This window comes from Oncorhynchus tshawytscha, linkage group LG13 (assembly GCF_018296145.1).
Source record: "Oncorhynchus tshawytscha isolate Ot180627B linkage group LG13, Otsh_v2.0, whole genome shotgun sequence".
Classification (NCBI taxonomy): domain Eukaryota; kingdom Metazoa; phylum Chordata; class Actinopteri; order Salmoniformes; family Salmonidae; genus Oncorhynchus; species Oncorhynchus tshawytscha.
Window position 1 is genome coordinate 35982808 of NC_056441.1, and position 21667 is coordinate 36004474.

General features: G+C 43.7%; 2 protein-coding genes across 6 annotated transcripts in view; one reads left to right on the forward strand and one right to left on the reverse strand.

Annotated features, from left to right (window-relative positions):
• The window catches only part of LOC112264817 (gamma-enolase), a 33612-nt gene extending 28850 nt beyond the window's left edge, over nucleotides 1–4762 (reverse strand). Inside the window, exon 1 of one of the 3 annotated variants that reach the window (XR_006078614.1) lies at nucleotides 4635–4762. Coding sequence is in view for 2 of the 3 variants with exons in the window: in XM_024441670.2 (XP_024297438.1) it covers nucleotides 4635–4716 (82 nt within the window). In the remaining variant the exon portion in view is untranslated. Of the gene's footprint in view, nucleotides 1–10; nucleotides 103–4634 lie in introns of those variants that run through there. The other 2 variants (XM_024441670.2, XM_024441671.2) reach the window with 2 other exon arrangements.
• Nucleotides 3–21438, forward strand: LOC112264818 (cell division control protein 42 homolog). Of its 3 annotated transcripts, none has more exons than XM_024441674.2 (6): nucleotides 3–138; nucleotides 1886–1990; nucleotides 17523–17595; nucleotides 18002–18111; nucleotides 19866–20063; nucleotides 20380–21438. In XM_024441674.2, exons 2-6 carry the CDS (start codon nucleotides 1886–1888, stop codon nucleotides 20467–20469), a joined length of 576 nt encoding a protein of 191 aa, XP_024297442.1. In that variant the 5' UTR covers nucleotides 3–138; the 3' UTR covers nucleotides 20470–21438. The 3 variants fall into 3 exon arrangements, with proteins under 3 accessions (XP_024297442.1, XP_024297444.1, XP_024297443.1); XM_024441676.2 differs by having other exon boundaries at nucleotides 19866–20039; XM_024441675.2 differs by having other exon boundaries at nucleotides 104–234.
• The last annotated feature ends 229 nt before the right edge of the window (nucleotides 21439–21667 follow it).

Below are 21667 nucleotides of genomic sequence, written 5' to 3' on the forward strand. Positions count from 1 at the left end.
ATATACTCACTAAATGCCATATGATGAGCCACAGATGAACCTCAAGAATATTGGAGGCTGTGTTGAATGAAACGCCTCCTTTACAGTGATCATGTGTATGAATCCCGGATGTGACAACGCCTGTGTTGGATTGATACGGTAGCGAAACTTTTGCAATCTAAGTCTGATTTGAGATAAATCGCGAAATGTATATTATGTAGAAAGAGTACATATTTACATTTGGAACAACTTAGTGTATGTATTTATTTTTAAACAACGGCATTAGCAGTTGACACCTAGCTAACCAGCTTGCTAAGAAGTGTTGTTAGCTTGTTAGCTGCTAAGAACGTTAGCTATCTTTTGTTTGTTGTTTTTAACTAGTTAACGTTACGTGCTATGTGTCTACATAGCAGCTTGGGAAAATAGCATTCGTTTTTGTTTACTTTTACTTCATTGTTTAAAAAAAAGACATGGCACTGAAAATGATTGAGGCGAAACGGTTTTACAGGCCTCGTCTGGAATTTAGCTAGCTAACAAGCTAACGTTAGCCTAGCGACCTATGATAGGTAACGTTAGCCAAATATAAAACGCTCTGTTTAGTCGGTTTGGCAAGCTCTAGTTGAGATTTAGTATGATTCAAACTTTACATGTGTTTTCCCCCCTTTTTTTATTGGCTAGTTCGCTTGCTACCTTCACCTTACCTCGAACATTTGTATGCGGAAGTGACAGCCAGTAACCTTAACGTTAGCTAGCTAACAGTAGCTAGTAAGCAACAATGTAGCAATTAGCAAGGTTTGAAAGTGCTACAAAAAAGTTGGTTAGCTATAATTGTGCCCACATTATCCATGCATGTTATGGTACAGTAAATAACCATTTTTTAGGAAATAACTTGCTTCTAACGTTAGAGGTTGGCTAGCATATTTCCCAGTGTTTGCTTGCCTGCAATCCTCGTGTGATAGTTAACGTTAAGGCGGATACATTGTCATATTTTTTTTGATTCGTATGTTTTTTTGGAAAGCATTTAGAACTAGCATTGTTGTTAATTACTTATGTCATACTCCCAACCGTCAAAATAATCACAAGACCCTCATTGATGAAATGGTGATGTAAATAAGAGATACTCTATATAATGACGAGATGGTCTTGTCTCTGCTCTAAGAGACCATTTATGCTTGTTCTGAAAGTGTGTTCGGCGGAGCCGTATGGGTGGTGTGACGCAATTCCTGGGCCTCTGGAGGCACTCTTCCGCATCGCCTTGGCCTCTCAAATTGTGTAACAATGCGGAGGGCTCGGTATTGCTCCGCATTGACATGATTAGGTGAGGGCGGGAGGTCCTGTATCAATACAAAGTCACTTCCTTGACAACAGCTCTGCGCTGCTCCATGACGCGCAAAAAAATATGTTTGGCCTGACTTCTGCGGAGGCCGCATTAAAGTAAATGCTATACGGCCATTGCAGAAAGCGTATTGACCATGTAGCGCATTTAACAATACGAGTCGTTGCTCAGCAACATACTGGTCATAGGGCCTTGTGCTGTGAACGGTGTATTACTGTCTGACAGCCTATTGTGTGCACTTGAGCGATCTAGATGGTTGGAATTCTTACCACTTGTTATTCACAAACACACTGTTGGGTCTGTGGCCAATGAGTCATACAATGGTTGTGTCTGCTCTCACTCTTGTGCCCACCCTCTCATGATGTATTATCTTGCCTCTCTCTCTCTCTCTCAATATATTTTATACTTAGTGAGATAAACCAATGACACATACCTCTAATCTAAATTATGACTACAGCTACCAAAAATACATTTGCAGATTTTTTTGTCTTCCCTGATTGGTCTGAAGTTTCACCAGCATCAATCAGTACATTTAACCCTGTGTCTGTCTGTCTCCCTCCATCCATACAGATGCAGACCATAAAGTGTGTGGTAGTGGGTGACGGTGCAGTGGGAAAGACCTGCCTGTTGATCTCCTACACCACCAACAAGTTCCCCTCGGAATACGTCCCCACGGTGAGTGGCACTGATTGGAGTGTTGTCAAGAAAGGTCTTTGAGCGGGGCGTGGCCAAGTGTTGGGGTTTGTCAAGTGTCTAGACTAGGGGGTGTGCAACAGGAGCTGCTGCAGTTTGTGCCATTTGTTCCAGACCATTTTCTAACACATTTCTGTTTCAACTAATCAAATTTAAACCGCTATTGAATGAATCCAGTGTGTGTAGTGCTGGGCGGGAGCAAAAGCCTCCACACACTGTCTGTAATTCTTGATCTGTGCAGAATCTCACATTTAGAATCACGTATAGAATGGGTTTTGATAAGAGAAGGTATTTGTTTTGTAGCTGAAAAGACTCTACTTTATGGAAGTGGTTATGGACCAAAAAGCAGTCGGGCTACAAGCCTTTTCACCTTTATTTGACCTTTATTTAACTAGGCAAGTCCGTTAAGAACAAATTTGTATTTTCAATGATGGCCTAGGAACAGTGGGTCAACTGCCTTGTTCAGGGGCAGAACGACAGATTTGTACCATGTCAGCTCGGGGATTCAAACTTGCAACCAGGTAGCTGGCCGCTAAACTGGCTTAGTAATCAAAAACATTTTAGTCAGTCAATTAGCACATGTCAGCTATCAGTGACTGACATAACAAGATAAACTGCTGATGCACAAACAAATTTAGAAATTGCACCTTGTGTTCTACTATTCTAACTCTCAACATTAAGTTGAAACTTCGACTAAGCACCCCCCCCCCCCAGCACTGTACTGGGGTGCTGCAGACATTGTGTGATGAGTAGCTATTTTTATCAAGCCCATCTTTCTCTCTGGCAGTAATCAGCACAGTGATGTACCAGAGCCTGGCAGAGAGAGCCTGGCAGAGAGAGTCTGTCGACTCAGTCCTCTACGTCCAGTCAGGTCCAACTGGGTGTGTTCATGTTGGCCTGTGGTGTTAGGCCTGGCTCTGTCCAAACACATTATCGTCATGGTGATCAGAGATGTGTTTCTGACTTTGCTTGGATGCTCTTCAATGTGTGCTGCCTGCCGCGCCTTTCCACTGCATGCCCCAACGCCTCACTGTTTTTATGTCTAAACTTGAACTTCCCGTTAAAAGCGCAGCCTCCCATGGTTTCTCAACCCAATAACGGATAAGCAGACCAATGGTGTGTGGCAGACTGAAGTCCATGGTTGCATCTTAATAGTCAAAAGGGGCCTCCTCGCTTTCGTCTTTCAGCGCTGGTGTATAAAAACACATGAGAGGTGAAGGAAATAAGCCTATGATAGATTGCTTTCACCTCTCCAATTCTTTCATATTCTGGCAGTATTCAATAGTGTTGTCATAATACCAGAAATTTGACTTTGATTCCAGGTTACAATCAATACCATCACGATACTCAATACCGAAACGATACTACAGCAAAAAGAGACGGCATATTAGCCAAAGTGCACAGATGGAAAAACAATCTGTTTTCTTTCCATTTGGAACTTATTTTATTGTACTGATCAACAACATTGGCATAAAAGAAGCAATCTCTTATTTTATCAAAGTGTGCTCTTTAAGACCTAATGACATCATTCACACACACACACACACAGTGAGAGAAACGTGACTGAGGCGAGGAAGACGAAGTGAATGGGTAAATAGTTTTTTAAATTTTAGTTTTTTTACTTCGTCCGGTGTCCTGGCTCGGCAAGCTTTGCTCATTTCGACCATCCCATTGATCCTGAGGAGAAATCTGCACAAACCCGGGGTACCGGGCCATGCAAAACAAACTTGCCCAATGAATAACGTTTTTTGGATATGACTGTATGGTTTTTGGTGACAATCAGCTTTGAAATAAGCATATTGTGTGTTATGGTTTGCGTATTATCACAAACAAAGTTCTAGGGTAGTGAATTGATGTGAGCTTCAGCTGGAAGCTAGCAAGAAAAGTTGCTCTGAATAGCTGGAAGCTACCGGTATCTTCTTGCATTGTGACGTGTTCTAGTCTGGAATGAACTTTGTTTTGCGAACAGTAATTAACAGTTGCAAGATTTCTACATGCCGTGTTGCTTTATTGAAGTGTGTTAGCTCCACACACTTCCTGCACAGATGTTAACATGATGCAGCCCAGACTCCCAGCGAGTGCAGGGATTCCTCAGGACAGGCTAGAGCTAGCAATGACTAAGTGGAGCAGACACGGTGTGCTCGCGCTAGAAGGTGACATCAGCTTCGCTGATAGACAGACTTGATCCTCTCTCAATCAGTAGAACCTCTTTTCATGTTCTAGTATCAAAAAAGTACAAAGGTTTCGGTATACAGTGTAGCACTAGTGTTCAATCATATTCAGTGCAGTTAAAGGAAAGGTGACAAAGAGAGGAAGACATATTAGACCATTGAGATGCACCCCAACTCTAGCAAGCATGACTTGTGGGTAGGGCTGTAAGGGTACACATATTCCTACCGAACCGTTCGGTACCAGGACCTCTGTTCGGTACGCACTGTGAACCCGAATTAATGCATTCCAAATTTAAATTTTTTTTTTTTTTTTTACTCTAGGTTTTGCCTATGCTGCGTTGTATGCCATTGACTTGTGAGTAAATCTGAGTGGGAAAAATGTATGGAATTCGATTAAAACAACTACAGCCTATGCGCACGTTGTAATTCAAATTTGAATCTTAATTGAAACTAACCTCTGAGGTGTAGCCGGGAACTCTGTAGATGGTGAGTGGTGGGAAGGATTAACCAGAATTTAAATCTGCAGTTTAGGAACATTTTGGCTTTCCAGTCAACTACAATGGCGATGGACAGAGTTGTGGATAAAAAGCTAATATTATGTTCTCCACTGCTCAACGAGAATAGCCTATGCAGAGTGGGGCGTGTAGCTTGCTTTTGTCGGCCAATCACAAGTCATCAAAGTGCCAAGTCATCAAAGCGCCAAGTCATAGAGCCTCCGTGTGTGGCAAAGCAAGTTAGGAGATGATCTAATCAATGAAAGATGGAATTAGTTCAAATGAGAAGTATATGCTATGTGTTATTTGTAACTAACTGTAGGACAGGAAGAAAGTGCATGCAGACTCAATTAGCCTAGCTAGCTATTTTAGCCAACTAGCTTCTCTCGGTTTGATGCAGTCGAGAGGTACTACGTAATTATATTGGATGATAAATAACCTAGCTATGACAAGCTAGAAGTTGGTCTACTCGCGCAAGTCGGCTCGGTTGGTTGCTGCCTCTCCCTCCTTCCTTGCTCCCGTTTCACTTCCTTGCTCCCGATCACAAGACACACACCGCATGGTTTGTCCTCCGCCTACTCTCCTTCACGCTGTATCAGCTCTGGTTAATAAAATAGCTTACAAGTGGACTTTTCTGCTGCTTCCCTCACTCTGATCCGACCACGTCTATACAGAACTGGTCATCCTCGGGTCTGTTCGGAAAAGGTCTCTGTATTGAAAAATATATTTATGCACATTTGTCTTGGTGGGAATGCCCCAGGTCCATTTCGGAATGTGTCCAACTTTTTAGAACTCTACTTGATGGCTAAAAGACAATGCCAGGAACATTGTGAATGATGTCACAGAAACTGTGCCACAAATAGGGTGCTTTTGAATTTTGCTAACTAAAGTAACTGTTGGAATTTTATTTTTCTGCTGTACCGAAAACTGAACCGTGACCCCAAAACAGCAACAGGTGGGTTTGGTGAACCATTACACCCCTACTTGTGGGTGCATCTCAATGGTCTGAAATAGCTTCCTCTCCTTGTTGCCTGGGGAGGCTCAAACTCAAGTGTAAGAATGGACTAGGATGAGGCCTGAGATGAAACAGGGAGTGGACAGCCAGGGAAGAAGGTAAATTGGTGGTTTCGTGACTACACAGGGCAGGAATGTCAGGAATCTCCCACCCAAATTGAGGGAATGACCCTCAAGTTCCACACTATAAAGACAAACATGTACACTAAAGTAATAGTAGTTAACACTGTTATTAATTCCCAGGTGACAGCCATAAGACTCCTTTCAAATAGAACACCTAAAAATGGCAGCAGTGATTTAGTGTTTCACGCTAGTCTACATTTTCCAAAGCAACGTCAAGAACTCCCTACAGCAATTTGTCACTTTCTGGAACCCACCTATGTAATGGTGGGAGAAACACTGGTTGGTTTAAGAGACGATGTGTTTTGAGCACAGGGTTACAATTTTCCTTCAAAGTTTTCTGACCTACACAAAAAGCTTGAAAATGATACCGCCCGTGAACCTGCCCTTCGGTAGTCACTGTCTACGCAGTATTGTGCGACGGAGACAAAAAAAACGAGAAATGGCAATGCAATTCAGCACGAAGCACAGTGGTTTCATCAGCACATTATAGATGAGCTGAGTCAGACAGTTCCTCATTTTTACTGAACAGTATGTGACTTTGTCTATACAGGGAGTCCCCTAAAGAGGAACAAGAACGCTGTGAAACATTCTGATACCCTACGTACGCAACACAAGCACGCTACGCAAAATGGCATTATTGCGCCAAGTTATGAATGACTGGGCTGCACGAGTCTACGTAGTTTCTCTACGCAATACCATTTTGTGTAGCTACTTGTAGTTCTTCCATGCGTACATGTGGTATAAATCAGGGCTTACTTAGTTGACGACATGGTTCCCTTTGACCACTTACCACTGTAAGTACCATACACTGTTCTGTCAAGGGAACCAAAGTGAGGGGTTTTCATGTGTATGTATGTACATACAGTTGATGTCAGAAGTTTACATACACCTTAGCCAAATACATTTAAACTCAGTTTTTCACAATTCCTAACATTTAATCCTAGTAAAAATTCCCTGTCTTAGGTCAGTTAGGATCACCACTTTATTTTAAGAATGTGAAATGTCAGAGTAATAGTAGAGAGAATGATTTATTTTATTTCTTTCATCACATTCCCAGTGAGTCAGAAGTTTACATACACTTAATTAGTATTTGGTGGCATTGCCTTTAAATTGTTTAACTTGGGTCAAAAGTTTCAGGTAGCCTTCCACAAGCTTCCCACAATAAGTTTGGTGAATTTTGGCCCATTCCTCCTGACAGAGCTGGTGTAACTGAGTCAGGTTTGTAGGCCTCCTTGAATGCACACACTTTTTCAGTTCTGCCCACAAATTGTCTATGGGATTGAGGTCAGGGCTTTGTGATGGCCACCCCAATACCTTGACTTTGTTGTCCTTAAGCCATTTTGCCACAACTTTGGAAGTATGCTTGGGGTCATTGTCCATTTGGAAGACCCATTTGCGTCCAAGCTGACTGATGTCTTGAGATGTTGCTTCAATATATCCACATAATTGTCCTTCCTCATGATGCCGTCTCTTTAGTGAAGTGCACCAGTCTCTCCTGCAGCAAAGCACCCCCACGATATGGGATGGTGTTCTTCGGCTTGGAAGCCTCCCCCTTTTTCCTCCAAACATAACAATGGTCATTATGGCCAAACAGTTCTATTTTTGTTTCATCAGACCAGAGGACATGGGTGGGTGGGATATACAGTGCCTTGCGGAAGTATTCGGCCCCCTTGAACTTTGCGACCTTTTGCCACATTTCAGGCTTCAAACATAAAGATATAAAACTGTATTTTTTTGTGAAGAATCAACAACAAGTGGGACACAATCATGAAGTGGAACAACATTTATTGGATATTTCAAACTTTTTTAACAAATCAAAAACTGAAAAATTGGGCGTGCAAAATTATTCAGCCCCTTTACTTTCAGTGCAGAAAACTCTCTCTCCAGAAGTTCAGTGAGGATCTCTGAATGATCCAATGTTGACCTAAATGACTAATGATGATAAATACAATCCACCTGTGTGTAATCAAGTCTCCGTATAAATTCACCTGCACTGTGATAGTCTCAGAGGTCCGTTAAAAGTGCAGAGAGCATCATGAAGAACAAGGAACACACCAGGCAGGTCCAAGATACTGCCATTTCTTAAAGATATCCATAAAAAGTGTCGTTTAAAGTTTGCCACAAGCCACCTGGGAGACACACCAAACATGTGGAAGAAGGTGCTCTGGTCAGATGAAACCAAAATTGAACTTTTTGGCAACAATGCAAAACATTATGTTTGGCGTAAAAGCAACACAGTTCATCACCCTGAACACACCATCCCCACTGTCAAACATGGTGGTGGCAGCATCATGGTTTGGGCCTGCTTTTCTTCAGCAGGGACAGGGAAGATGGTTAAAATTGATGGGAAGATGGATGGAGCCAAATACAGGACCATTCTGGAAGAAAACCTGATGGAGTCTGTAAAAGACCTGAGACTGGGACAGAGATTTGTCTTCCAACAAGACAATGATCCAAAACATAAAGCAAAATCTACAATGGAATGGTTCAAAAATAAACATATCCAGGTGTTAGAATGGCCAAGTCAAAGTCCAGACCTTAATCCAATCGAGAATCTGTGGAAAGAACTGAAAACTGCTGTTCACAAATGCTCTCCATCCAACCTCACTGAGCTCGAGCTGTTTTGCAAGGAGGAATGGGAAAAAATTTCAGTCTCTCGATGTGCAAAACTGATGGAGACATACCCCAAGCGACTTACAGCTGTAATCGCAGCAAAAAATGGCGCTACAAAGTATTAACTTAAGGGGGCTGAATAATTTTGCACGCCCAATTTTTCAGTTTTTGATTTGTTAAAAAAGTTTGAAATATCCAATAAATGTCGTTCCACTTCATGATTGTGTCCCACTTGTTGTTGATTCTTCACAAACATACAGTTTTATATCTTTATGTTTGAAGCCTGAAATGTGGCAAAAGGTCGCAAAGTTCAAGGGGGCCGAATACTTTCGCAAGGCACTGTAAGTTACGAAAATAGGTTATGAAACAGCATAACCATATTCCTGTATCCACACCTGTACCATATAGATTCAGTAGTTGTAAAGATGGGGAGAGGTCTGTCCATAATAAAGAGGTGCTCTGCTTTTTGACACTACACTCCAAAAAGCAAGTCCAGTTATTGTTATTGTCCAGTCATATGGTCAAGTGCTTCAAAGAAAGACATAGTTAAGCTCCAGCTGGCCCAGAACGTCTGGCTCCTCATTGTAATCAGAGGGTTAATATAAATACTACGCATGCCAGTCTCTCTTGGCTGAGAGTTGAGGAAAGACTGACTCCGTGACTTCCTGGTTTTTATAAGAAACATTCATGTGTTGGAAATTCCTAATTGTTTGCATAGTCAACTTACACACAGCACTAACTCACACACTTACCCCACCACACATGCCACCAGGGGTCTTTTCAAAGTCCCCAGTCCCAGAACAATTTCAAGGAAACGTACAGTATTTTAAGTGAACTGCAAACCTGTTTTTAAAAAGAAACAAATAAAGTAACACCTCACGGCACAACGCCTCTCCCCATGTGACCTACTTGTGTGTATGTATTTGTAACTGATGGATGCACACACACACACACACACACACATCGCTCATCCATATATTATATTCTTATTCATTATTTTACACACACGTGTGTGTGTGTGTGTGTGTAAGGTAGTTGTTGTGAAATTGTTAGATTACTTGTTAGATATTACTGCTCGGTCGGAACTAGAAGCACAAGCATTTTGCTACACTCGCATTAACATCTACTAACTATGTGTATGTGACCAATTAAAATTTGATTTGATGTAAACCAAACCAACACACATACACACACATACATACATACACACTACATGTAAATGTATTTAAATTGTAAAGTCTTTCGTCTGTATTCAAATTGGTACATTAGTACTTCCGGCGCCGACAGAGATGGCCGCCTCGCTTCGCGTTCCTAGGAAACTATGCAGTTTTTTGTTTTTTTACGTGTTATTTCTTACACTAGTACCCCAGGTCATCTTAGGTTTCTTTACATACAGCCGACAAGAACTACTGAATATAAGATCAGCGTCAACTCACCATCAGTACGACCAAGAATATGTTTTTCGCGATGCGGATCCTGAGTTCTGCCTTACAACCAGTGTAACCGAGTGGATCACATGCAGCGACCAAAAAAAAAAAAACGACTCAGAAAAAGAGGGAAACGAAGCGGTCTTCTGGTCAGACTCCGGAGACGGGCACATCGTGCACCACTCCCCAGCATTCTTCTTGCCAATGTCCAGTCTCTTGACAACAAGGTTGATGAAATCCGAGCAAGGGTAGCATTCCAGAGGGACATCAGAGACTGTAACGTTCTCTGCTTCACGGAAACATGGCTCACTGGAGAGACGCAATCCGAAGCGGTGCAGCCAGCGGGTTTCTCCACGCATCGCGCCGACAGAAACAAACATCTCTCTGGTAAGAAGACGGGCGGGGGCGTATGCCTTATGGCCAACGTGACATGGTGTGATGAAGGAAACATACAGGAACTCAAATCCTTCTGTTCACCTGATTTAGAATTCCTCACAATCAAATGTAGACCGCATTATCTACCAAGAGAATTCTCTTCGATTATAATCACAGCCGTATATATCCCCCCCCAAGCAGACACATCGATGGCTCTGAACGAACTTTATTTAACTCTCTGCAAACTGGAAACGATTTATCCGGAGGCTGCATTCATTGTAGCTGGGGATTTTAACAAGGCTAATCTGAAAACAAGACTCCCTAAATTTTATCAGCATATTGATTGCGCAACCAGGGGTGGAAAGACCCTGGATCATTGTTACTCTAACTTCCGCGACGCATATAAGGCCATGCCCCGCCCCCTTTCGGAAAAGCTGACCACGACTCCATTTTGTTGATCCCTGCCTACAGACAGAAACTAAAACAAGAAGCTCCCACGCTGAGGTCTGTCCAACGCTGGTCCGACCAAGCTGACTCCACACTCCAAGACTGCTTCCATCACGTGGACTGGGAGATGTTTCGTATTGCGTCAGACAACAACATTGACGAATACGCTGATACGGTGTGCGAGTTCATTAGAACGTGCGTTGAAGATGTCGTTCCCATAGCAACGATTAAAACATTCCCTAACCAGAAACCGTGGATTGATGGCAGCATTCGTGTGAAACTGAAGGCACGAACCACTGCTTTTAATCAGGGCAAGGTGTCTGGTAACATGACTGAATACAAACAGTGCAGCTATTCCCTCCGCAAGGCTATCAAACAAGCTAAGCGCCAGTACAGAGACAAAGTAGAATCTCAATTCAACGGCTCAGACACAAGAGGTATGTGGCAGGGTCTACAATCAATCACGGACTACAGGAAGAAACCCAGCCCAGTCACGGACCAGGATGTCTTGCTCCCAGGCAGACTAAATAACTTTTTGCCCGCTTTGAGGACAATACAGTGCCACTGACACGGCCTGCAACGGAATCATGCGGTCTCTCCTTCACTGCAGCCGAAGTGAGTAAGACATTTAAACGTGTTAACCCTCGCAAGGCTGCAGGCCCAGACGGCATCCCCAGCCGCGCCCTCAGAGCATGCGCAGACCAGCTGGCCGGTGTGTTTACGGACATATTCAACCAATCCCTATACCAGTCTGCTGTTCCCACATGCTTCAAGAGGGCCACCATTGTTCCTGTTCCCAAGAAAGCTAAGGTAACTGAGCTAAACGACTACCGCCCCGTAGCACTCACATCCGTCATCATGAAGTGCTTTGAGAGACTAGTCAAGGACCATATCACCTCCACCCTACCTGACACCCTTGACCCACTCCAATTTGCTTACCGCCCAAATAGGTCCACAGACGATGCAATCTCAACCACACTGCACACTGCCCTAACCCATCTGGACAAGAGGAATACCTATGTGAGAATGCTGTTCATCGACTACAGCTCGGCATTCAACACCATAGTACCCTCCAAGCTCGTCATCAAGCTCGAGACCCTGGGTCTCGACCCCGCCCTGTGCAACTGGGTACTGGACTTCCTGACGGGCCGCCCCCAGGTGGTGAGGGTAGGCAACAACATCTCCTCCCCGCTGATCCTCAACACTGGGGCCCCACAAGGGTGCGTTCTGAGCCCCCTCCTGTACTCCCTGTTCACCCACGACTGCGTGGCCATGCACGCCTCCAACTCAATCATCAAGTTTGCGGACGACACAACAGTGGTAGGCTTGATTACCAACAACGACGAGACGGCCTACAGGGAGGAGGTGAGGGCCCTCGGAGTGTGGTGTCAGGAAAATAACCTCACACTCAACGTCAACAAAACTAAGGAGATGATTGTGGACTTCAGGAAACAGCAGAGGGAACACCCCCATCCACATCGATGGAACAGTAGTGGAGAGGGTAGCAAGTTTTAAGTTCCTCGGCATACACATCACAGACAAACTGAACTGGTCCACTCACACAGACAGCATCGTGAGGAAGGCGCAGCAGCGCCTCTTCAACCTCAGGAGGCTGAAGAAATTCGGCTTGTCACCAAAAGCACTCACAAACTTCTACAGTTGCACAATCGAGAGCATCCTGGCGGGCTGTATCACCGCCTGGTATGGCAACTGCACCGCCCTCAACCGTAAGGCTCTCAGAGGGTAGTGAGGTCTGCACAACGCATCACCGGGGCAAACTACCTGCCCTCCAGGACACCTACACCACCCGATGCTACAGGAAGGCCATAAAGATCATCAAGGACATCAACCACCCGAGCCACTGCCTGTTCACCCCGCTGTCATCCAGAAGGCGAGGTCAGTACAGGTGCATCAAAGCTGGGACCGAGAGACTGAAAAACAGCTTCTATCTCAAGGCCATCAGACTGTTAAACAGCCACCACTAACATTGAGTGGCTACTGCCAACACACTGTCAATGACACTGACTCTACTCCAGCCACTTTAATCATGGGAATTGATGGGAAATTATGTAAATATATCACTAGCCACTTTAAACAATGCTACCTTATATAATGTTACTTACCCTACATTGTTCATCTCATATGCATACGTTGATACTGTACTCTATATCATCGACTGCATCCTTATGTAATACATGTATCACTAGCCACTTTAACTATGCCACTTGGTTTACATACTTATCTCATATGTATATACTGTACTCGATATCATCTACTGTATCTTGCCTATGCTGCTCTGTACCATCACTCATTCATATATCCTTATGTACATATTCTTTATCCCCTTACACTGTGTATAAGACAGTAGTTTTTTTTTTTTGGAATTGTTAGTTAGATTACTTGCTCGTTATTACTGCATTGTCGGAACTAGAAGCACAAGCATTTCGCTACACTCGCATTAACATCTGCTAACCATGTGTATGTGACAAATAAAATTTGATTTGATTTGATTTGATTAGATTTGAAATGGTCACATACACGTGTTTAGCAGATGTTATTGCGGGTGTAGCGAAATACTTGTGTATATCTCCAACAGTGCAGTAATATCTAACAATTTCACAAAAGCACACACAAATCTAAAGTACAGGGATGGTAATGTATTTTTCGTTATGTGTCGGACCCCATTGAGACTAGCTGTCAGCTAATGGAGATCCTAATCAATGAATTGATGTAGGCCTACTGTGAGTCCAACCATCTGACAGGTGTGGCATATCAAGAAGCTGATTTAAAACGGCATGATCATTACACAGGTGCACCTTGTCCTGGGGACAATAGAAAGCCACTATAAAAATTTGCAGTTTTGTCACACAACACAATTCCACAGATGTCTCAAGTTTTGTGGGAGTGTGCAATTGGCATGCTGACTACAGGAATGTCCACCAGATCTGTTGCCAGATAATTGCATGTTAATTTATCTACCATAAGCCACCTTCAACGTCTTTTTTCGAGAATTTGGAAGTACGTCCAACCGGCCCTCACAACCGCAGACCATGTCTAACCATGCCAGCCTAGGACCTCCACATCCGGCTTCTTCGCCTGCGGGATCGTCTGAGACCAGCCACCCGGACAGCTGATGAACTGGACTGTTCTGACTTAGAATATGTGGACAACTACAAATACCTAGGTGTCTGGTTAGACTGTAAACTCTCCTTCCAGACTGACATTAAGCATCTCCAATACAAAATTAAATCTAGAATCGGCTTCCTATTTCGCAACAAAGCCTCCTTCACTCATGCTGCCAAACATACCCTTGTAAAACTGACTATCCTACCGATCCACTCTACCCAGCAAATTGGATGTAGTCTATCACAGTCCCATCCGTTTTGTCACCAAAGCCCCATATCCTACCCACCACTGCGACCTGTATGCTCTCGTTGGCTGGCCCTCGCTTCATATCCGTTACCAAACCCACTGGCTCCAGGTCATGAATAAGTTGTTTCTAGGTAAAGCCCTGCCTTATCTCAGCTCACTGGTCACCATAGCAGCACCCACTCGTAGCATGCGCTCCAGCAGGTATATCTCACTGGTCACCCCCAAAGCCAATTCCTCCTTTGGCCACCTTCCTTCCAATACTCTGCTGCCAATGACTGGAACGACCTGCAAAAATCACTGAAACTGGAGACTCATATCTCCCTCACTAGCTGTAAGCACCAGCTGTCAGAGCAGCTCACAGATCACTGCACCTGTACATAGCTCATCTGTAAATAGCCCATCCAACTACCTCATCCCCATACTGTTATTATTTTGCTCCTTTGCACCCCAGTATCTCTACTTGCACACATCTATCACTCCAGTGTTTAATTGCTATAATTAGTTTGCCACTATGGCCTATTTATTGCCTTACCTCCCTTATCCTACCTCATTTGCACACACTGTATATAGACTTTTTCTATTGTATTATTGACTGTGTTTGTTTATTCCATGCGTAACTCTCTGTTGTTGTTTGTGTCGCACTGCTTTGCTTTATCTTGGCACGGTCGCAGTTGTAAAGGAGAACTTGTTCTCAACTAGCCTACCTGGTTAAATAAAGGTGAAATAAAGGGTCTGAATACTTATGTAAATGTGATTTTTTTTAAAACTTTTATTAAATTTGCTAAAATTTATCAACTGTTTTTGCTTAGTCATTATGGGGTATTGTGTGTCGATTGAGGGGGTAAACGATTTAATATATTTTAGAATAAGGTTGAACGTAACAAAATGTGGAAAAGGTGAAGGGGTCTGAATACTTTCCGAATGCACTGTAGGCCTAGGCTATATATATGAATATGGATATATGAATATGGATATGAATATGGATACAGTGCTTAAAAGCCAAAGGCCTGTATTCTTGTTCAGGTGTCTCCAGAGATGTTCGATGGGATTCAACTCCGGGCTCTGGCTTGGCCACTCAAGGACATTCATGGACTTATATTTTGCTCCGTTCATCTTTCGCTCAAACCTGACTAGTGTCCCCAGTCACTGCTGCTGAAAAACATCCCCACAGCATGATCCTGCCACCACCATGCTTCACCGTAGGGATGGTGCCATGTTTCCTCCAGATATGACGCTTAACATTCAGGCCAAATAGTTCAATCTTGTTACTCATGGTCTGAGCGTCTTTAGGTGCCTTTGGCAAACTCCAAGCGGGCTGTTGTGCCTTTTACTGAAGAGAGGCTTCCGTCTGGCCACTACCGTAAAGGCTTGATTGGTAGAGTGCTGCAGAGATGGTTGTCCTTCTGGAAGGTTCTTCCATCTCCACAGAGGAACTCTGGAGCTCTGTCGTGACTATCGGGTTCTTGGTCACCTCTTTGACCAAGGCCCTTCTCCCCCATTGCTCAATTTAGCCTGGCAGTCAGCTCTAGGAAGAGTCTTGGTGGTTCCAAACTTCATCCATTTAAGAACGATGGAGGCCAGTGTGTTCTTGGGGACCTTCAATGCTACAGAAATGTTTTGCCAGATCTGTGCCTCGACACAATCCTGTCTCGGAGCTCTAAGCACAATTCCTTCGACCTCATGGCTTGGTTTTTGCTCTGACATGCACTGTCAACTCAAGTGTGCACCTTTCCAAATAATGTCCAATGCATTTTTTGAACAAGGCTGTAACGTAACAAAATGTGGAAAAGTCCAGGGGTCTGAATACTTTCCGAATGCACCGTATGTAGCTGGCTATTTGGTTTGAAGTAATGCATCACGTTTAAAAAAAAATTGGAATTGACGACAACAACTGCATGCAATGTCCAGGGATGGCAGAGAAGGCTAAAGGACTGGTTCCTAACTACTATCCGTGTGGAGTCTTCTTTGAGCACTTTTTCAGCAGCCGTGGCATTACCCAGTTGCCACATTTTCGGCAATGGAGGACCAGTACCTGCAGAGAAGCGGCTCCTGCGGATGAACTGAAGGTCAGAGAACCCCGTGTTGGTGCCCTGACGAAACGCTCCGGGCCTGTATTTGTTTCTCCCTGGATGTACCAACGATGCCCTCCACTCAAGCTATACTGCCTTTCCAGCCCACTGCCTCAACTCCCTTACCATTATCCAGAACCGATTACTAGAGACTTTTCAATCGCCTTTAAAAATATACATATATATATTTTTAGGGATGACAATGGAAATAAGTCTGCCTTTTTTGTGATATCCCTGTTACTTTAAAAAAAAATGTATGCTGTGTATGATTTTTAAAAATATTTTTTACTGGAAAATAAATACTAAAATAAATAAATACTAAAATACCGTAATTGCTGGACTATTAAGCGCACCTGAATATAAACCGCACCCACTGAATTATTAAAAAATATGTATTTTGTACATAAATAAGCCGCACATGTCTATAAGCCGCAGGTGCCTACCGGTACATTGAAACAAATGAACTTTACACAGCCTTTAAACGAAACACGGCTTTGTAACAAAAATAAATAGGCTTTAACGAAACACGGCTTGTAACAAAAATTAAAACAGTAGCCTACCAAGCCTCCTCCTGTGCACTGAAACCACTGAAGTCATCTCCTTCGGTGTCGGAGTTGAATAGCCTCAGAATTGCTTCATCCGATGTTGGATCGTTTTCATTGTCGCTCTCGTCACTTTCATCCGGAGGCAAATACCCCGCTGAGCTCATGCTGCCCCTTCAACACGCAGCAGTCCAGCCTTTCGAAACCCGTTGATGATAGTGGATTTTTTGACAGTGCTCCTAGCTGTCAGGACCCATTGGCAGACTTGACCATAAGATGCTCTTCGCCTGCGGCCCGTTTTAGTGAAGGATTTCTCCCCACTTGTCATCCAAGCCTCCCACTGAACACGGAGCGCCACCTTAAATGCACGATTTACACTGATGTCGAGTGGCTGCAAATACTTTGGGCCATCTGCTTTTCTTCCCTCTGAAAGGTTTGTTGTCTTTTTGCACTGAGTCAGTTCCTCACGCTGCTGTTTACAAAGTCTTATAATCGACTCATTAAGGCCAAGCTCCCATGCAGAAGCTCTATTTCTTTTTCCAACAGCCAGATCGATCGCCTTCAACTTGAAAGCTGCATCATATGCATTTCTCCGTGTCTTTGCCATGATGAGGGTGACAAAATGACTACCGTAATCAGAATGATGGGAAGTTTGAGCGTGCTCGATTTACGTCACATTATGTGACGGTGCTCAGTTTTTTGGCGGCGGCATGAGTCTTGCGAAAGCGGGAAAAATCCATAAATTAGCCGCGTCATTGTATAAACCGCGAGGTTCAAAGTGTGGGAATAAAGTAGCGGCTTATAGTCCGGAAATTACGGTAAATATAAAATCAATGATCCTTGATCCTCTATCTGTCTCTTCCTCAGGTGTTTGATAACTATGCAGTGACAGTGATGATCGGAGGGGAGCCCTACACTCTGGGGCTGTTCGATACAGCAGGTAAAACAAAATGGCCGCTCTCTCTCACTCTCACTCTCTCTCTACGTGAGCGCTTCCTAACTACAGTGTCTTGAGCCTCGACTTGTAATACCTTCTTCTCACTCACCATGGTCTGCCTGTTTTACTTTCACACGGTGCTTACGGATCCTGTTTCTCTCCAGGCATCTAAGCATTTAACATTGCATGGGTAACTAGCCTATGTAGTTATAGCATTTACCATCGTGTCTAAACAAGTTTTTGTGTTTGTGGGTTAGTCTGCTTGTGTTAGTCCACCAAGCTCAAATATAAACTAGATCATGTAGAGTCCATTGTGTAGTTGTGTTATTTAGACTTTTCCTTGCATATGAAAGGTATCCTTGACGTAAAATCCCCAAAAATGTTGCTGTCTCTCTGTCGCCCTCCCCAGGTCAGGAGGACTATGACAGACTGCGACCACTCAGCTACCCTCAGACAGATGTCTTCCTGGTGTGCTTCTCTGTTGTATCACCTTCCTCTTTTGAGAATGTCCGTGAGAAGGTGTGTGTGGAATACAACTTTATTGTCCATTTGCTAGAACATAAATTTGTTTTCTGCCCTTCCCAACACCCCCAAAACACAACACACACACACGTGTGACTTGTGTTTTCAAGCCCATGTCTTTACACCTAGGTTTCTCTGTAAACATAGCATTGTGTGTGTTTTGTTAGTTGGGGTTAATGTTCTTTTTCTCCCCTTTGCCATGATGACAGCTTTGTGCACTCTTGGCATTCTCTCAACCAGCTTCATGAGGTAGTCACCTGGAATGCTTTTCTAACAGTCTTGAAGGAGTTCCCATATATGCTTAGTATTTGTTGGCTGCTTTTCCTTCTCTCTTCAGTCCAACTCATCCCAAACCATCTCAATTGGGTTGAGGTCGGGTGATTGTGGAAGCCAGGTCATCTGATGCAGCACTCCATCAGTCTCCTTCTTGGTCAAATAGCCCTTACACAGCCTGGAGGTGTGTTGTGTCATTGTCCTGTTGAAAAACAAATGATAGTCCCACTAAGCGCAAACCAGATGGGATGGCGTATCGCTGCAGAATGCTGTGGTAGCCATACTGGTTAAGTGTGCCTTGAATTCTAAATAAATCATTGACAGTGTCACCAGCAAAGCACCATCACATCACCTCCTCCATGCTTCAAGGTGGGAATCGCACATGCGGAGATCATCCGTTCACCAACTCCGCGTCTCACAAAGACACAGCGGGTCTTTGCAGCAATTCGAAGGCCTGATTCACGCAGTCTCCTCGGAACAGTTGATGTTGATATGTCTTTTACTTGAACTATGTGAAGCATTTATTTATTTGGGCTGCAATAATTGCCGATTTCTAATGAACTTATCCTCTGCAGCAAACTCTGGGTCTTCCTTTCCTGTGGCTGTCCTCATGAGAGCCACTTTCATCAGTGCTTGATGGTTTTTGCGACTGCACTTGAAGAAACTTGAAGTTCTTGACATTTTCTCGATTGACTGACCTTCATGTGTCGTGCTGTCATTTTTCTTGGTTTTATTTGAGCTGCTCCATACAAGATCTCACCCCGTGGGGTCAAAATGTTCACAAGAACGGTGAGCAAAAATCCCAGAACCACACGGGGGGACCTATTGAATGACCTGCAGAGAGCTGGGACCAAAGTAACAAAGCCTACCATCAGCAAGGGCATTGAAGATGAAACGTGGCTGGGTCTTTCAGCATGACAATGATCCCAAACACACCGCCCGGGCAACGAAGGAGTGGCTTCGTAAGAAGCATTTCAAGGTCCTGGAGTGGCCTAGCCAGTCTCCAGATCTCAACCCCATAGAAAATCTTTGGAGGGAGTTGAAAGTCTGTGTTGCAACAGCCCCAAAACATCACTGCTCTAGAGGAGATCTGCATGGAGGAATGGGCCAAAATACCAGCACCAGTGTGTGAAAACCTTGTGAAGACTTACAGAAAACGTTTGACCTCTGTCATTGCCAACAAAGGGTATATAACAAAGTATTGAAATAAACTTTTGTTTTTGACCAAATACTTATTTTCCACCATAATTTGCAAATCAATTCATTAAAAATCCTAATGTAATTTTCTGGATTTTTTTTCTTCTCATTTTGTCTGTCATAGTTGAAGTGTACCTATGATGAAAATTACAGGCCTCATCTTTTTAAGTGGGAGAACTTGAAAAATTGGTGGCTGACTAAATACTTTTTTGCCCCACTGTATTACCCAGGATCAAAACCTGGGTGTGATCCTAATATGCCCCCCCCCCCTTCTCCCACAGTGGGTCCCAGAGATCTCCCACCATTGTCCGCGTACACCCTTCCTGCTGGTGGGCACCCAGATGGACCTGAGGGACGACAGCAACACAGTGGAGAAGCTGGCTAAGAACAAGCAGCGGCCCCTGGCCCCTGAGAGCGGAGACAAGCTGTGCCGGGACCTCCGGGCCGTCAAATACGTTGAGTGCTCCGCCCTCACCCAGGTGTGTGTGTGTGTGTGTGTGTGTGTGTGTGTACACATGTGGGCAAGAGAGACAATCTCTATCTACTGAGTCTCTGGCCCTCATTCAGGTAAAACAGGAAATGGTGGGTGTAAGTGACTTGAATGGTTTCTGAAAAGTAACTTCCTCTCACTCTGTCGACCTCTGTCCTTCGTTGTCTTGATGTCATACTTTCTCACTAGGAACTACTAGCGGATGATGGCGACTGTTGACAGCCTTTCATAGTGCAACTGTGGACATTGTGAAACTAGAATAGTGGATCAATGAGTAAATTGACTTCTCTCTCTCTCTCTCTCAGCGAGGTCTGAAGAACGTGTTTGATGAGGCCATCTTGGCCGCGCTGGAGCCGCCAGAGACCAAGCCCAAGAAACGCTGCACACTCTTATAAGATATTTTAAATTGGGCCAAAGAGCCAGGGGAAAGACCAGACAGGGGGAGACAGGCAGACACAGAGAACAGACAAAGCTGGGAGGGGTGTAAAGGGAGGGAGAAAGAGAGGACGAGTGAGACATTTGTTTAATAGTGCCTTCAGCGATACAGGTGGGGAGGGGTGACGTTGCGTGGATAGGTAACAGAGAACTAGAAATACATCCTAATATGTAATAGAATGTATATCTATGTTTCTTGTAACAAGCTGATCAATTCTCTTCCAGACCAGAAAAGTCCTTCTTAAAAGGAGACTGACAGAGCAATATAGGGAAGAGACAAGGTTTTGAAACCTCTATTGCCTTAAAGTTACAGTACAAACAAAATAAGTTAGACAAAAGGAGGAAGAGACCATGTGGAGTTTATTTTGTGTTTGATGATACTTAAAAACTGACTGGAAAAATGTGCTTAATCTGTGCAATCTAGACACACACAGGCGCCAGTGCTTTACTCCCTTCAACCCACAACTGAACTCTTCTTCTTCACACACTATCTGACATCACTGTTCCCATGGAAACTACAAGCGCTTTTTATTCCTCTTGGGATTTCACTGCCCCCTAACATGAACTGAATTTCCACTTGCTTCCTTTTTTTTTGACATTTATTGTTTTAGAGATGATGGTATATTAATGACGATAATAAGAGTATTTTTTTGCCCCTTTATTTCCGGGGACACCCCTAGTGGTTAGCGGTTTGGACAATTGTTTTTTAAAAATGTGTTTTTAAAAAAAAAATGTATGGTTGTGTGCCAATGTGTTGAGTGTCACTGGTTTCATTTGACATAACAATCATAATATGCCTCTAATGACTACGTAGCTGGTTGTGATGTCAGTAGTAATAACAGCAAATAGCAATAATGGTTATGAGTAACAGTAATAGCTGTATTGATGCATCATCCAGTTGTTTGAAATAAAAAATAACTTGAAAATGGTCTCTAACTTTGAACTCTTCTCAATTTCCCCATAAAGCATACTATAATTAAACAATAAGGCCCGAGGGGTTGTGGTATATGGCCAATATACCACGGCTAAGGGCTGTTCTTATGCACGATGCAACACAGAGTGCTAGGACACAGCCCTTAGCTGTGGTATATTGGCCATATATCACAATACCCAGAGGTGCCTTCTTGCTATTATAAGCTGGTTACCAATGTAATTAGA

Bases quoted from the DNA above. Each gene is read 5' to 3' on its own strand.
- LOC112264818 (XM_024441674.2), top strand. From the start codon at position 1,886: ATGCAGACCATAAAGTGTGTGGTAGTGGGTGACGGTGCAGTGGGAAAG. The intron at 18,112-19,865 runs GTGTGTGTGGAA...CTTCTCCCACAG, and splicing joins TTGAGAATGTCCGTGAGAAG to TGGGTCCCAGAGATCTCCCA. The intron at 20,064-20,379 runs GTGTGTGTGTGT...TCTCTCTCTCAG, and splicing joins AGTGCTCCGCCCTCACCCAG to CGAGGTCTGAAGAACGTGTT.